Source organism: Lasioglossum baleicum, chromosome 3 (genome assembly GCF_051020765.1).
Source record: "Lasioglossum baleicum chromosome 3, iyLasBale1, whole genome shotgun sequence".
Lineage (NCBI taxonomy): Eukaryota > Metazoa > Arthropoda > Insecta > Hymenoptera > Halictidae > Lasioglossum > Lasioglossum baleicum.
This window is the reverse complement of record NC_134931.1, coordinates 16,919,998-16,934,008: the sequence shown is the minus strand read 5'-3', so window position 1 is coordinate 16,934,008 and position 14,011 is coordinate 16,919,998. Positions and strand designations below refer to the sequence as shown.

Below are 14,011 nucleotides of genomic sequence, written 5' to 3'. Positions count from 1 at the left end.
ATAAACAATTAAAAAAGTTATTCTTGTGCAATATTATTACAATTCTATTATATCACTGTAAGATATTGGGTGCGTCTATTTAAGAGCAAGTTATGTAAAATTACAATTATAAAATTACTTCATCTTGAAAATTTTGTTATTTACATTATGAAAAGGATTACACGATAGAATAATGAAATTACTTTGCTAGTTCAATTCTAAACAGAGAACATAATATATAAAGAAATAAATATTACATAGTGAGCACTTCTATAAGTTCAGTCTTCTTCATTTCTATCCTCTATTAAATTTTAAGTAATGATTAAATGAAATGCAGCCAATGTACACATCTAAAATGTTTAATTAATGGAAAATTAATAAAATGCAAAACTAGTCGATATTACTTTTTGACTGTATCATATATGATAGCTTTCAGACTATCAGTGGCATATCATATTCCCAAGACAGGTATTTATTTATTAATCATGTAGCAACTCTTGTGAGAATTCCATAATATTGATTAAAACAAGTCTGACTACCTATCTGTCTTAGTTTATCTATCTAAATAATTAAAATTAGATGAAGAAATTGGTTAACGTGTGTACAATTTGTACATAAATGAACATTATGTATTATAATCAATTATAACAGGAAGAATCACATTGCTTGCATTCTAGAACCGATCAAAGTTTCTCATCACGCGTACACTATCTGGTAACTATTTTTTCACAGTTACGGTATGAATCACAACCAGTATATGAATGTAGAATGTAAATTTTACTTTATATTCGCTAATATTTATATTTACTGACAGACAAAGGTTCCTTTGTGTATCATTAAGACGTTTACCGAGGTATTTCACATTTATAATAAAGTTCTCAATTCTGTCCACTTTTCTAATAATGGTACAATGAAAACTTATTTGTATTTATTTCGTTTATGGCTTACAACTTTGGTCAAAATGAATTGAAGGGTATGTAATTAATATTTCGATTGTATCTTAATTACCATAAGTAAGCTCAACGCATCACTTAAGTTTAATTTAATTGCTTGCTCTAATTAGGATCAATTAAAAGTACTAATCTAAGCAACAGATAATATAATAATGAATAACGCTATAGTGAATCATCGTGTCAATGAATATAAAAATACATAGTATTAAATATCGCTTTTACATGATCTTTATATGCATTCACATGGAGAATCACTAGATTAAATATAATTTTAATATCTAGCTACATTATATATGCATCTAGTGCACTAAATAATTCATGATCTTTTATCATGGATATTCTCAATCATGTTTTAAATAAAAACGAGAATTTCAATTCATCAAGGCAAACATATGATTTCAATGTTCAACGACTGCCAAATAAAAACTAAAAATCGGTAAGAGATCATCGATAAATGATACTCAATGTTGAAACCTACAATAAATTACTTTTAAAGATAACTTATGTACAATTCCGAAATTTCTAATACGCAGCGTACAACATTGATTATAGTATTTGGAATGTATTTACATTTTTTTTTTTGATAATCAATGTGTAAATTTACCAATACATAAAATTATATTATCATCACAACACAACAAAAGTCTAGTTTGCAGTGTGTTATTCGACAAAAATTTTTTTAGACAATGTTAAGATTATTTCGTGAGATTATGAAAATATTTCTCTCATTCTAATTACTGATTTCTGAGATCTTCTAAAATATTCAAACTTTATGAACTGGAGTAACGTGAATTTATTGTATATCTGTATTTGAACCTATGCATCAGGATATGTCTATATTGAACATATATGTTTATGTTTAGTTAAGAGACTGTCAAAATCCAAAGTAATGACTGGTGCGTGTGATGAAACTTTAAGGGATTTCGTGTTCACACATACGGTGTGATTAATTGAACGCTACCTATATGTGAATATAGAAGAAAATAATTTGATATAATGCACTGTAAAGTACCATGTATAAAAAAATATAATTAAGTACATGTTGTGTTAAACTACCATCATCTTTGTATACCCAGTGTTTGCAATATATTTTGTTGCTGTGAAATAGTATACCTCTTAATGGTGTAGCTTTTCATATTAACTTGGAAATATTTTGCAAGTACCCTACTAAAGCTGACTTCCATAAGAAAACGAAAGTGTTTAGTATTCTATTGTACAAGAAACTCATTCTGTTACAATTAATTTTAATTTCTACAAATATTCTAATTAAATAAACAATATACAAATTATCATTAAAACATGTCCATTCAATCTGAACATTATTGACTAAAAAATAAGTCTGAACTCGGCTATTAATTATAGATTGTGTGAAAGCCAAGGATTATAATAATTTATAATTTCATATTTAGAGAGAAGTTTAGACAAATGGTTCAATTTTTTTTTTACCTTCACATATAATACTTCTTTCCATGTAAATTTAATGCACTGATATATTTTATCATGTCCTTAAATATCAAAGTTTGAATATACTATAACGTTGTTTCGTTTTTACTTATAAATATGTATGTAGTCATGAGAATTACTTCGTTCTATTAGTTATTAGCAACTACGAAAATCAAAACAAGAAAATATACCATTTCAAGTTACCTTGTGTTTCAACAAGAATAAACGATATTCTTTGTTCAGTGTAAATATACAAAAAAGTTTTGTTACGATGATACTAAAGGTAGCAAAATGACTTATAGCATTTCTGTCTGATTAGCGACATGATGCCCTTTCTCGTATGTTGTCTTGAATTCTTCGAACCGTTTCACCTCCTTGAGCAAATCCTATATATAGATGTATATATACATGTACATATATATTATAAATTATTAAATATTTTATACTATTATATCAAAAATTTAGATGAAAGACCACAAATAGGAAAATAAAAATCATGAAACATATATTTAGTATATTTTTAGCAAATTATAGCAACATTTTACTGTTTTCTAAAGTAGCGAGTATTAATCTTTCAGTGTTTAATAAGCGACTGCATATACATATTATTAACTAAAAATTAGTATTGGCCTTCATTTCTAAATTCATGACTAGACTGCGGATCTATATGTATGTATTTATGAAGAAATTGGTTGGGTGAAATATAAAACGGGAAAAGATTTAAAAAATTCAAGAATGAAGTAATGTTGTTTTTAATGTAACAAAGCCGTTAAAGAGGATCAAATAAATTTTTATATTATTCCTGCTTTCCGCGATCAATGCAAAACATTTTTATTTTGCATAAAGATCCACAATCTAGTCATGACTATAAAATTGTTTACAGCAGAGCTATACATATAATCTTCTGCTATGAACTCTTCTCTGAAATTGTATTTGTGATTTTATTTGCAGGCAACAGTGACTATTAGAAACTAGTAATGCAGTTATGTTCGAAATTAAAGTTTAGATTTTAAATATTATAGGGAAAACAGTGTTACTGGACTTTTAACTAAAAGTCAATTGACTTGAGTAAACATATAAATGTTATATACACATTAAATTTAATGAAATAGACTATATTTACCTTTGGCAGTGATTTTCTATCATAACTCTGAGAATATTTTCCTACACACCGACTCAGTTGTACATAGATGTCACATAACACTTCGACAGGAAAATCTTTTGTAACATCAACAGTGTGTTGCCAGGCATTTTCCAATTCATTTTTATCTACAATCAGTTTTTCATTTTCCTCGAATCTGGCTGGACTAGAATCGCTCTCGATAGCAAACGATAATTCATCCATACTCTCTCGTCTAGAGGAGGAATTAGATCCAGCATTGTCCAGCATTTTATCATTCTTGTCTTCTTCTACAAAACATATGTTCTCAACAATATTCTCAAGATCATTGATCCGTTGTACACCGACACAGTTGCTTTGTGCTGTTTGCGTATCTTTCGAATTTTCATTTTGTGAATCATTCTCCGAATCAGAATTATCAAACAATGGTACATGCCCGTTCAAGACACTGTTCGCTTCAGTTTCAAACTCTTGGAATTTTTCTAAATCGATGCTGGTAGTTTCATTAGTTAAACAGACCTTGCTGTCAAAAGTAGTAACACTGTCATCAAACGCGATTTTTTTCTTTTTATGAACCTTTTTCACGTAACCCCTGGCCCAGGCTGGTATTTTACGTTTTCTAGGATTGCTATATCTCTTTCCGTTCACCACAAGAGTATGACTAGGACTTCCAGTATCCTTCTTATCTCCTCGTTCGGTTGTAGATTCAGATTGCTCTGATTTAGACTGGCTTTTATTCTCCGCATCATTATTACTTTTAGTTCCGACGATCCTACGATTTTTCGAAATTTCACGACATTTATCTTCAAAGTCTGAATCCAATTCTGCTTTTATTAACGCGTACGCATTGTCACGGAGAGAACATGCGCGATGTCTTATCAATTTATCAGCCGGATCTCTGTGAAACAACAAAATACATATATACAAAAATAATAAAAAAAGATCATTATTGAAAAGCTGAATCAACTAACATTAGTGGTCTTCAATATTAGATAAGCGCATGTACAAAGTATTTTGAAACATGTAAGCATAACGCTAGTCGCACTGGATTCATGAAAATATTAGTTGATTGCATAAGTTCGTGTCAGATGTAAAAAAAAATGATGTAGTCATCATTCCTTTCTACTTGTAGACAAGAATAGTGACTATATAATTGATTAATAAAGCTGTATTCTTTAAAATTTAACCATTGAATTTTATTTTCAGATCGGGCACGAATTTATGCAATCATCTAATAATAAGAAAAAGTTCATATAAACATGTATCCTAAAATATGAACGGATAGCAATCCTTCTTAAAAGAAATTAAATAAAATACATATATATATCAAATTTTCTCATTATTCATATATGCATCCAAGTTATCCTTGCGGTGTTTCATATACATATAAGGAATTGAAGACCACTGAACTACAGAGCAACAACAGCAACGGATAAACAGGAAAGTCTGGACTACCTCTTCAATATTCCAAGCGAAGGTCTATCACGTAAGCTGATAAGAAAACACACAATATGAATGTCAGTATGAACTTTAACTCCATTATTTATATTTATATAAGTTATATGAATGGTTGGAAATAGAGAAATAAATGATGACATTAATAAATATAAATAATAGCATATAAAGTGCAAAACTATTAAAGGCTATTTGTTTTCAATCTCAAAAATTAAAATATGCAGGGTGTTCGTGTTATTATTATTATTATTATTATTATATATATATATATGCAGTTTGTCTCTCGAAAATAGTAAATATAACAAAAAAATGGCAGAGTAAAAAGTTGCACCATTTGACTTGACCAACCCAATAAGAGTAGATAACGATTTTTCATGTTTACAGTAGCCTTCCAGAGATCGAGGTCACGAATTAAATATACACGCTACAGTCTTACAGTAAAGTGTTACAGTAAAGGCCCAATCTGAGTCCAATTTTTTTATGGGACTTCGACCAACATATTCGTGGCATTTTTTAAATGAAAATGATACACAATGTGATATAATTCCAATTATATTCACTTGTGTAATGAACGATAAAAGTTTTCGACGTAAAGGACAGTGTATGGGACAGAAAGCGACGTGGCGCGCTGGCACAGTTCAAAGCATTTCCCAAACGCTGTTCTTCCTTGCGTCCGAAACATTCTACGTTCATTACACAAGTAAATATCATCGCAATTATATCATATTTGGTATCATTTTTATTAGAAAAATGCCACGGATACATTGGTCAAAGTCCCATAAAAAACTAATGAAATATAAAGAAGTTTTGTAATTGGATTAATAGTGGTTCCATTTCCGAGAATTAAAGCTGTACAATAATAATGTGAACATATGTATATATCTATGCATATTCAATATACACACTGTGTGAAAAATATATATAATATATTTTTGTAAATTATATATATTATATGACATAATTCATTTAAAAAAACAACAAAATTAATGTGAAGTTTTTAAATGATCCTGTTTTCGATTACCCTCAGATAAATTTAAATAACGGATTTAATAACACAACACATACATATTAAATGTACAAACCTATCAGGATTATATTCTAATGCATTTTTGCAAATCAGATCAATGTCATCGAGAAAATCCCTAGCACAAAGATAGCAGTGCATGTCGATTTTTGTCATCATAGTTTCCAAGTCCATTGGCTGTTTTATAATCATATTATAATCTGGTACTTCTTCTGTATCCACTGGTTTCGTGAACATGAAAAACCTATGGCACAAGGAATTCATATTATATGAATTTCATAAAACATTGAAGCAAATAAAAAATAATATAAATATAGTTACTGTCTATTCCTTGCAAGTTTCGCACAAATTTCTCTTAAAAAGATTCTCAGTTCTCTCAATGACACTTCTTCTTTTTCGTACAACATCTTCCTCTCTTCTTCTGTTAATTTCTTTGGTATGGGATCTGGTGCTAACGGAAGTTCTTCTAAAACTTCAACTTTATCGTCCTTCGTTCTAGGTGACTTTAAGCTTTGAATCATGAATATAGGTCGGAAGAATTTCGATCTTTGCTCTGCTGTTGGCGTTTTCATCGAATAGACCTCTCCACGAAGTTCGCTAAAGAGACTTCGTAATTGGTTAGGAAGGTCTTGATACGTTGTATCGCTCGTAGCCAGAATTAAAATAGGCAATGAAGGGTCGAGTGCTGCAATGCGACACAAAAAAACTGCTTTCACAGTTTCAGGTACAAGTGGCCACCATTGATCGATTGACCGAATATAAATTATGGACGGTACATTCCTGGCAGCTTCATTAAATACCTACACAAAAATAATTAATATAAACATCTGTTTGCCTGTGTTTCATTCGGTTAATACCCATTTGTTTGTAGAAGTATTAATAACGAACTTGCACACAGGTTTCTTCTGGAGATCGTCCACTCTCTGCAAAAAGGGTGCTAACGTCTAATGTTTGAACGGGTAGATGTTCCATATGATACAACAACGCTTGTGCTAAATGGGGTCCTTGACCTTCGGATAAGTTTCCTCCAGAAATTAGTAACCTTGGGCGATGTATTCCTTTAGTAATTTTTACTCTGGACAAATATTTTCAAATATATCAAATTAAAAGTTACACTATTGATGAATTAATGAGGTGGGACAGAAAGTGTTGTATAGCATTTTTGTGAAAATTCGATTATTGTAACAAGTGAAATAGTTTACTTTTCACCTATATCTACACTATATCTGCATCTACAGAATAAAGAAATATGGTAAGAATGATGTCCATTTAATTTGCTCAAGATATCATATTTGAAACATAACACTTTTTGTTTTCCAAATCCTACAATTATAAAACTTGATTACTTTGCCATAGCAGGATTAATTCCTTGAGGAAATACTCCTTTTATGGAACTTATTAACTCTTCTAGCGGCGGTCCTAGTAAAGGTTCCATGAATGCTTGCAATTTTCTTCGAGCACAAGGTGATACTCTTTGCGATGATGGAACAAGCATAGAACTGGCTTGTAAGAAATCTCGCTTTTTTACCTATCAAAAAATATATATAGATATATACTGTAGTATTACATTAATATTTATGGTTCATTTATTTCTTCGTTAACCCTTTCACTACCGTAGACGAGATATATCTCGCTTCCACGATGTCGAAGAAACGATGCTACCTTGTACGCGAGGTATCTTGTCCATAACATTGTACGACGAAATCATGGTGACGAGATATCTCGTCCACAGCATCGTTTCTTGGCCACCGCGAAAGCGAGGTTCTCGTCCATTGTAGTAAATGTGTTAATGGAGACGTACTTCAACACGTTCAGGATCTAGAAGCAATCGATTGCTTGTCATATATATTTGGGGATATGTTCTCCTTAATCCCTGTAAGACAGCTTCAGTGCACAAAGCCCTTAAATCTGATCCACAATAACCTGTTGCTTTTTCAGCAAGTACTTCTAACAATTGATCCGTTGGAGAATTTTTCCATTTGCTAACATGGATTTTTAATATTTCTAATCTTTCTTTCATAGCAGGTAGCGGGAAAAATAATTCACGGTCAAAACGACCAGGTCTCCGCAAAGCTGGATCAATAGCATCTATTCTATTTGTTGCCCCGATAACTATAACCTGTAATAATATAAGTATTAACTAATTTGTAACTCTATGTTTTGCATATGACAAAATTCGAAATATTTTACCTCTCCTCTATCACTGAGGCCATCCATAAGCGCTAGAAGAGTAGACACGATACTAGCATGAATTTGATCCTGCTTCGTACTTCTAACAGGTGCAAGGCCATCTATTTCATCAAAAAATATTATGGACGGTTTCATTTGTTGAGCCTGCTCAAATAACAAACGTAATTGGCGTTCTGATTCTCCAACCCATTTGGATAGACAATCTGCGCCTTTCCTCATAAAGAATGCCATTTTTCTACTGCCTTGACTACACTCATTTGCCAGTGCTCTAGCTATTAATGTCTTGCCAGTTCCTAAGCATTTCAAATTAAATATTAGTATCAAAAATGCATATTTTTATGTACAAGGCCGTCGAGGTAAATTCGGAATGTTTTCCATGAAGTACTACAGACTTGTGAAATGTAAAGAAAGCAGATATGAACACAACAGTTAACAGTAAGGTCATTCAGTAAGAAAACACTCGTCGACAATCGATTCAGGTCCAGACTCGAGATGGTCGTAACAGCTGATGGAGACTACATCCATTGTAAATTATATCATTTACTACTGTTGTTCCAAATCGGATTAAATTTTATATTTTCCTCAAATTTGAATCGTTTCTCTCTACGTAATGACTTTTCCTGGTTTACCTTGACGGCCCTGTACCGATGAACACTACAATTTTCATTAAAAATATTTACTCATCAAATATTTATTCATTATATAAACATCCAAAATAATACCTGGTGGACCATGAAATAGTACTCCCTTTGGTGGAGTAATGTGATAACGTTCAAATACGTCGGGATACATCATAGGAAAAACAACCATTTCTTTAAGGCAGTGAATGTGTGATTCTAAACCTCCAACATCATTGAACCTAATATTAGTATCTAAGGTTATTGGATTTATATCTGCTTTACGATCGGGTGGTCCACCTTGAGGTATTGCCGATTGCCTATTGTGGAAATGCACAAAAAAGAAAACTCATTGTACAGTAATACTATTAATGTGTTTATTCCATTCAATGGAATTATTTAGAAATATTTCGAAAACCATACCCCTATGTACGTCATACCTCACCTTGCTTTCTTGCTTTTTTTTTTATCATAACGCTGAGGTTCTGAATCACTGGAATCACTAGAGCTTGTACTTTTACTTCTATGTTTACGTCTTCTCATGGAATTACTAAGAACGCTCCTAAGTGCTTTTATAGAACGTCGAACGGGTTCTACGTTCGCTTGAAATCTATCTACAGTCGGTTTTTTTTGACGTAAACTATATTTCCTAGGGCCAGGTGAATCAGAAGATTCACTTAAATCACTATCTACCACTGTAAAATAACGGATTATAATATTTAAAAAAAAGACAAATCAATTTAAACAGCATACATATAAATTAAATGTAGATATCGAACCTGTAAGCTTCTTACCCCTTGGTAATTGTTGTTGTGCTGTTCTCCTAGTTCGTTTAATTCGTGTGTACATATCTTCGTAACCCTACAAGTGTTAAACAGACAGTATTGTATAACTATTTTCAAATACTTTCATATGATTAAGATTAATAATATACATATAATTGTAAAAAAAGACTAATGAATATATATATATATATATAACTAATGAAATTATACAAATCATGTACATCTTCGTTTTCAGAATTGTCATTATTCTCTGCCTTTTCGCTTTCTTGAGAACTGTCTTCATCCCCTTCATCTTGCTCCACTTTAGGCTTATCATCTTTTTCAATTAAATTTCCACCAAGTCTTGTTACAGGACCTTCTCTGAGTCTGCATGGGCTGTCAGATTTTCTTGTCCTATAAAACAATTTTGGAAATGTGTAAATATAATAATCAAATAATTGTACAGTTGAACCTCGATAACTCGAACTTCAAGGAAAGAACTAAAATCTTCAAGTTACAGAGATTTTCGACTTGTCAAACGAAAATTCGACTTGCGAGAGGTTTGTACAAGAGTTAATAATTTTCTGATTGTAATAGTTTTAAAGAAAGAAAAGGAGATGAGTTAACTTAAAACTTATGTATTACATTAGTAAATATTTACCTCACATCTTTCTCCTCTGTCGATTTACTTCTGGTTCCCATTTTATCTTTATGTTCTCTCTCTGTTCTTTCTCGTTCTTGTCTATCTTTAAGATCCCTAATATCTTTTTCTTGTTCTGTTTTTTCCCTAAGATCACGATCACGATCACGATCACGATCACGATCACGATCACTCCTACTTCTACGTTCTCTGCTGTTTTGTCGATCGTGTTCTACCCTCTCCCTAATGTGCCTCGAAGAATTCTTATTAGGAGGATGATTTTCACGTGATCTAAGAGGCATACGCTCTCTAAGGTCACGTTTTCTTTCAGGGACTTCATCCACCATCTCTTTATCAGATGAAGAACCATGTTGTTGAAACATAGGATAACCTTTCAAGGTTTGCGTTCCTAAAATATTATTAGATACAGATACTATAGGCATTTATATAAAGATCATGAACTTTACTTATTTAATACTGATCTCAATAGATTTTTTCTTACCTAAAATCCAACTAGTATTGAGATTATCATATGTTTGCATTCTGTTACGTGTACTGCGACGTACGCTTAAATTATTCATAGATATATGAGAATTTGTGTTCGAATGTGATCGCAAAGTACGTAAACTCTTCACCCTTCTGGAATTAGAGCCAAGGCTGCGACTTCTAGGAATAAAAATATCTTCTTCTGTATCCATCGAATCCAATGCAGCATCATCATCTGACATTATCTAAAATATATTAATGAAATAGTGTGATTGATCTTTAAATTCATATTTATTGTTACTAGAATCACTGAATATTAACCTTTAAAAGATGTTAGACTTTTAATATGGTAAAAGTTACAATGTCATTGTTTGTTAAAAGTTAACACACTGCTCTCAATTTGTAATTTTTGCAACCCTACTAAGCGTCATCCCCCATCTAACAGTATAATCAGCATGGGCACATTCAAGCTAGTGAAAGGCAGAAAACAGAATAAGGAGGAGTGCGCTGTAAATTGGCAGACTTCTATTCACCCTTATTACTCCTAGTGAACCTGTCGGCCTCCACCGATGCTTAACATTCTACTACAAGTGTGCTTGTCACAGGAAATGTAACGTGCTGATCCATTATTACTATCGTCAGCTATTTATTGTAAACAATAAAGAAACTCACAAGTGAGCATATATTGGAAAAGAGTTGGAATTTGACCTTGGTGGTCAAAGCAATAAGGGTAAGGGGATAGACTCGTGTTTCCAGAATTGCAAGGGTGCGGGATGCGCCTTCTCATTCCTCGATAATGCAGAGATGGAATTTTTCAGTAGACAAAAGCAATACATAAAAGATAAATCTAGCATGCAAGCTTCCCAAAGTGGCCTACTTTTGTGATTACAAGGCATAATTTGCATTATTCAGAAGCATACAGCTGAATTTGCAGAATAATGCAAATTACACTTCAAAAATGCGAAATAGGCCACTTTGAGAAGCTTGCGTGCTAGATTGATCTTTTATCTAGCGCTTTTGACTACTGAAAAATCCCATCTTTGCATTATTGAGAAATGAGAATGTGCATCCCGTACCCTTGCAATCCTGGAAACACGAGTCTACCCCCTTAAAGTACGTGCAAGTAATGTAAATATGTTGGTGCTAGTCTAATACTTCTCAAGTTTTGTGCTGTTACATGTGCATTGACTGTAATTCTACTTTAATTAACTAATTAATTCTACCTAAAATAATACTAATAATGTATTTAACACACTTTGCAACACACATTTATTTTATTTTACAAGTAACCTAATGATTAGACAGCGGATCTTTATGCAAAATAAAAATTTTCCAGCTGAATCGCAACAAACTGGAGTGACATAGAAATTTATTTTCTCTCTTAATATGTTCAATAGGTTGAAAATCAAATAGAAGTATTTTTGAATTTCTCTAATGTCTTTAATGTTTTAAATTACTCATTTTTGTCATAAATGCATAAAATCCGGTGTCTAGTAATGATATATTTTTGATGTTAAAATATAATATGAAGTATTCGTTACAATCGTTATATAAAAATTGTATTTTGTTTCTGTATGATACTTGTAAACCAATTCCCTAAATTAATATCATACATGTATATTATGTAATATATATTTTATTATTGATTTTTATATGCAGACCAAGTTTACCATCAATATGAGAGATTTCATTTTAAAGTACAAAATATGATTGAACAACGCAAGGTTTCTTATTCTCTTAGTTTTTCATAACTACACATTCGATAATTTTAAGCAGAAAACAAATCAAAACATGCTTCTGTAACTTAAATAATGTATTTTTAAGCTTCTTTATTCAATTAATATGTATGATTAATGTGCGGATAATTATAAATTTAATTAACTCTCAACAGAAAAGAAATAATTTTACTATCTAATTAATATTTAATACAATAATACTATTGATTAGTTTTTATGAGTTAATAACATTGAAAGTAATTTAATTATCAAATGAAATCTTAAGGGAAAATACCATTATACTTTTATCAAACTATAGTCTATGTACAAAACCACCACACAATGTACTAGTCTAAATATTTATATTATGAATTTATATAATATTTCTTGAAAAAGTTAGAAAAATGTCATCCCTCCATGATAATCAGACACTTAGAAAGAAAACGATCACATAATAGTTCAATTATTAAAAAATTATACTTATATTTTATTACACATTTAAATTTAAATTTATTCACTTTTGCTCACATATTCATCACAGCTAAAATAGGCTAATGTATTAAAATTACGCAAAAAAAAACTATACATTCGTATGATACGAAATGTTAAAAATAATTTAGCAAATATAATTAGCCCGATTGATATAAAGCAATGATATCGAAAGATAAAATTGATTGACAGTTAACAGGTGTCTTTTCTCAGTCTTTTCTATTTTATATATTGAAGCACCGCCCATTTAAATATATTTTTGCAGTGTCAACGATTGTAAAAATACAGAAAACATCTTCGATTATAACGTAACGAGAATATCAATAAATAGTCGTGTTAAATATAAAATAATCGAAATTAATGTGAAAATGACCTATAATAATAATAAACAATGCACCATGAAAGCAATTAGTATATTAAAACAAACGGAGTTTTTTAACCTCTACGGAGCTTGATATTGAAAATCTTCGAAATACAAAATGGTTGATACGTAACTACTTAAATTACCTTCATCTGGCTAGTTCTTGCTGCCAAATTTCATTTAAATTAAAAACGAAATTTGTAACGTCCGTCATATGCCTCGGGTAAAGTATCGTCACTTTCTCGATTGAGTGCACGTAGCGCATGCACACTGAGCCTTCACAAAGGTCGTTTTACAATCGACTATCGTTTAAAACTATTATTCACTAGAACACAACAAATTAAAGCTTGCATAATAAACGTCACAATCAACAAGCTTGCCAATGCAATACGAAGGTTTTCCCAGTGCCGGTATGAAAAAAATTGTATTGCAAACAATATCTTGCATAGGCAAACTCATACTGAAATTGGCCGTAAATGTATTCGCGTATCTAACCTAACCTGTTCACCAATTGTGATCATACTGATCACTGATCACTATATGTATACATATACTATATACGTATACAGACAGAGGATTTTATGCATTTATGACAAAACTGAATAGGTGTAATTTCAAACAGTGAAAACATTAGAAGAATTTAAAAATACTGTTATATTCCTATCCACCTATTAAATATATTTAGAAAGAAAATAAATTTCTATTTCACTCCAGTTTGTTGCAAATTGGGTAAAAAATTTCTATTTTGCATAAATATCATCCGCTGTCTACTGAT

General features: G+C 31.2%; 1 protein-coding gene across 6 annotated transcripts; it reads right to left on the bottom strand.

Annotated features, from left to right (window-relative positions):
- Positions 1-128: 128 nt before the first annotated feature.
- Positions 129-13,891, bottom strand: LOC143207327 (ATPase family AAA domain-containing protein 2). Of its 6 annotated transcripts, XM_076420661.1 has the most exons (17): positions 13,383-13,884; positions 10,993-11,141; positions 10,688-10,916; positions 10,207-10,594; positions 9,788-9,959; positions 9,561-9,642; positions 9,227-9,476; positions 8,887-9,101; positions 8,165-8,457; positions 7,776-8,093; positions 7,321-7,502; positions 6,863-7,049; positions 6,296-6,774; positions 6,033-6,218; positions 4,951-4,986; positions 3,499-4,393; positions 129-2,761 (listed from the first exon to the last, which is right to left on the bottom strand). In XM_076420661.1, exons 3-17 carry the CDS (start codon positions 10,911-10,913, stop codon positions 2,672-2,674), a joined length of 3,999 nt encoding a protein of 1,332 aa, XP_076276776.1. In that variant the 5' UTR covers positions 10,914-10,916; positions 10,993-11,141; positions 13,383-13,884; the 3' UTR covers positions 129-2,671. The 6 variants fall into 6 exon arrangements, with proteins under 6 accessions (XP_076276776.1, XP_076276779.1, XP_076276778.1 ...); XM_076420664.1 differs by lacking the exon at positions 10,993-11,141 and having other exon boundaries at positions 9,576-9,642; positions 13,383-13,891; XM_076420663.1 differs by lacking the exon at positions 10,993-11,141 and having other exon boundaries at positions 13,371-13,885.
- Positions 13,892-14,011: the final 120 nt, after the last annotated feature.

Coding starts and splice junctions, on each gene's coding strand:
- LOC143207327 (XM_076420660.1), bottom strand. Junction 6,775..6,862: donor CAGAAGAAACCTGTGTGCAA/GTTCGTTATTAA, acceptor ATTTTTGTGTAG/GTATTTAATGAAGCTGCCAG. Junction 4,394..4,950: donor TCGCTTGGAATATTGAAGAG/GTAGTCCAGACT, acceptor GTTGTTTCACAG/AGATCCGGCTGATAAATTGA.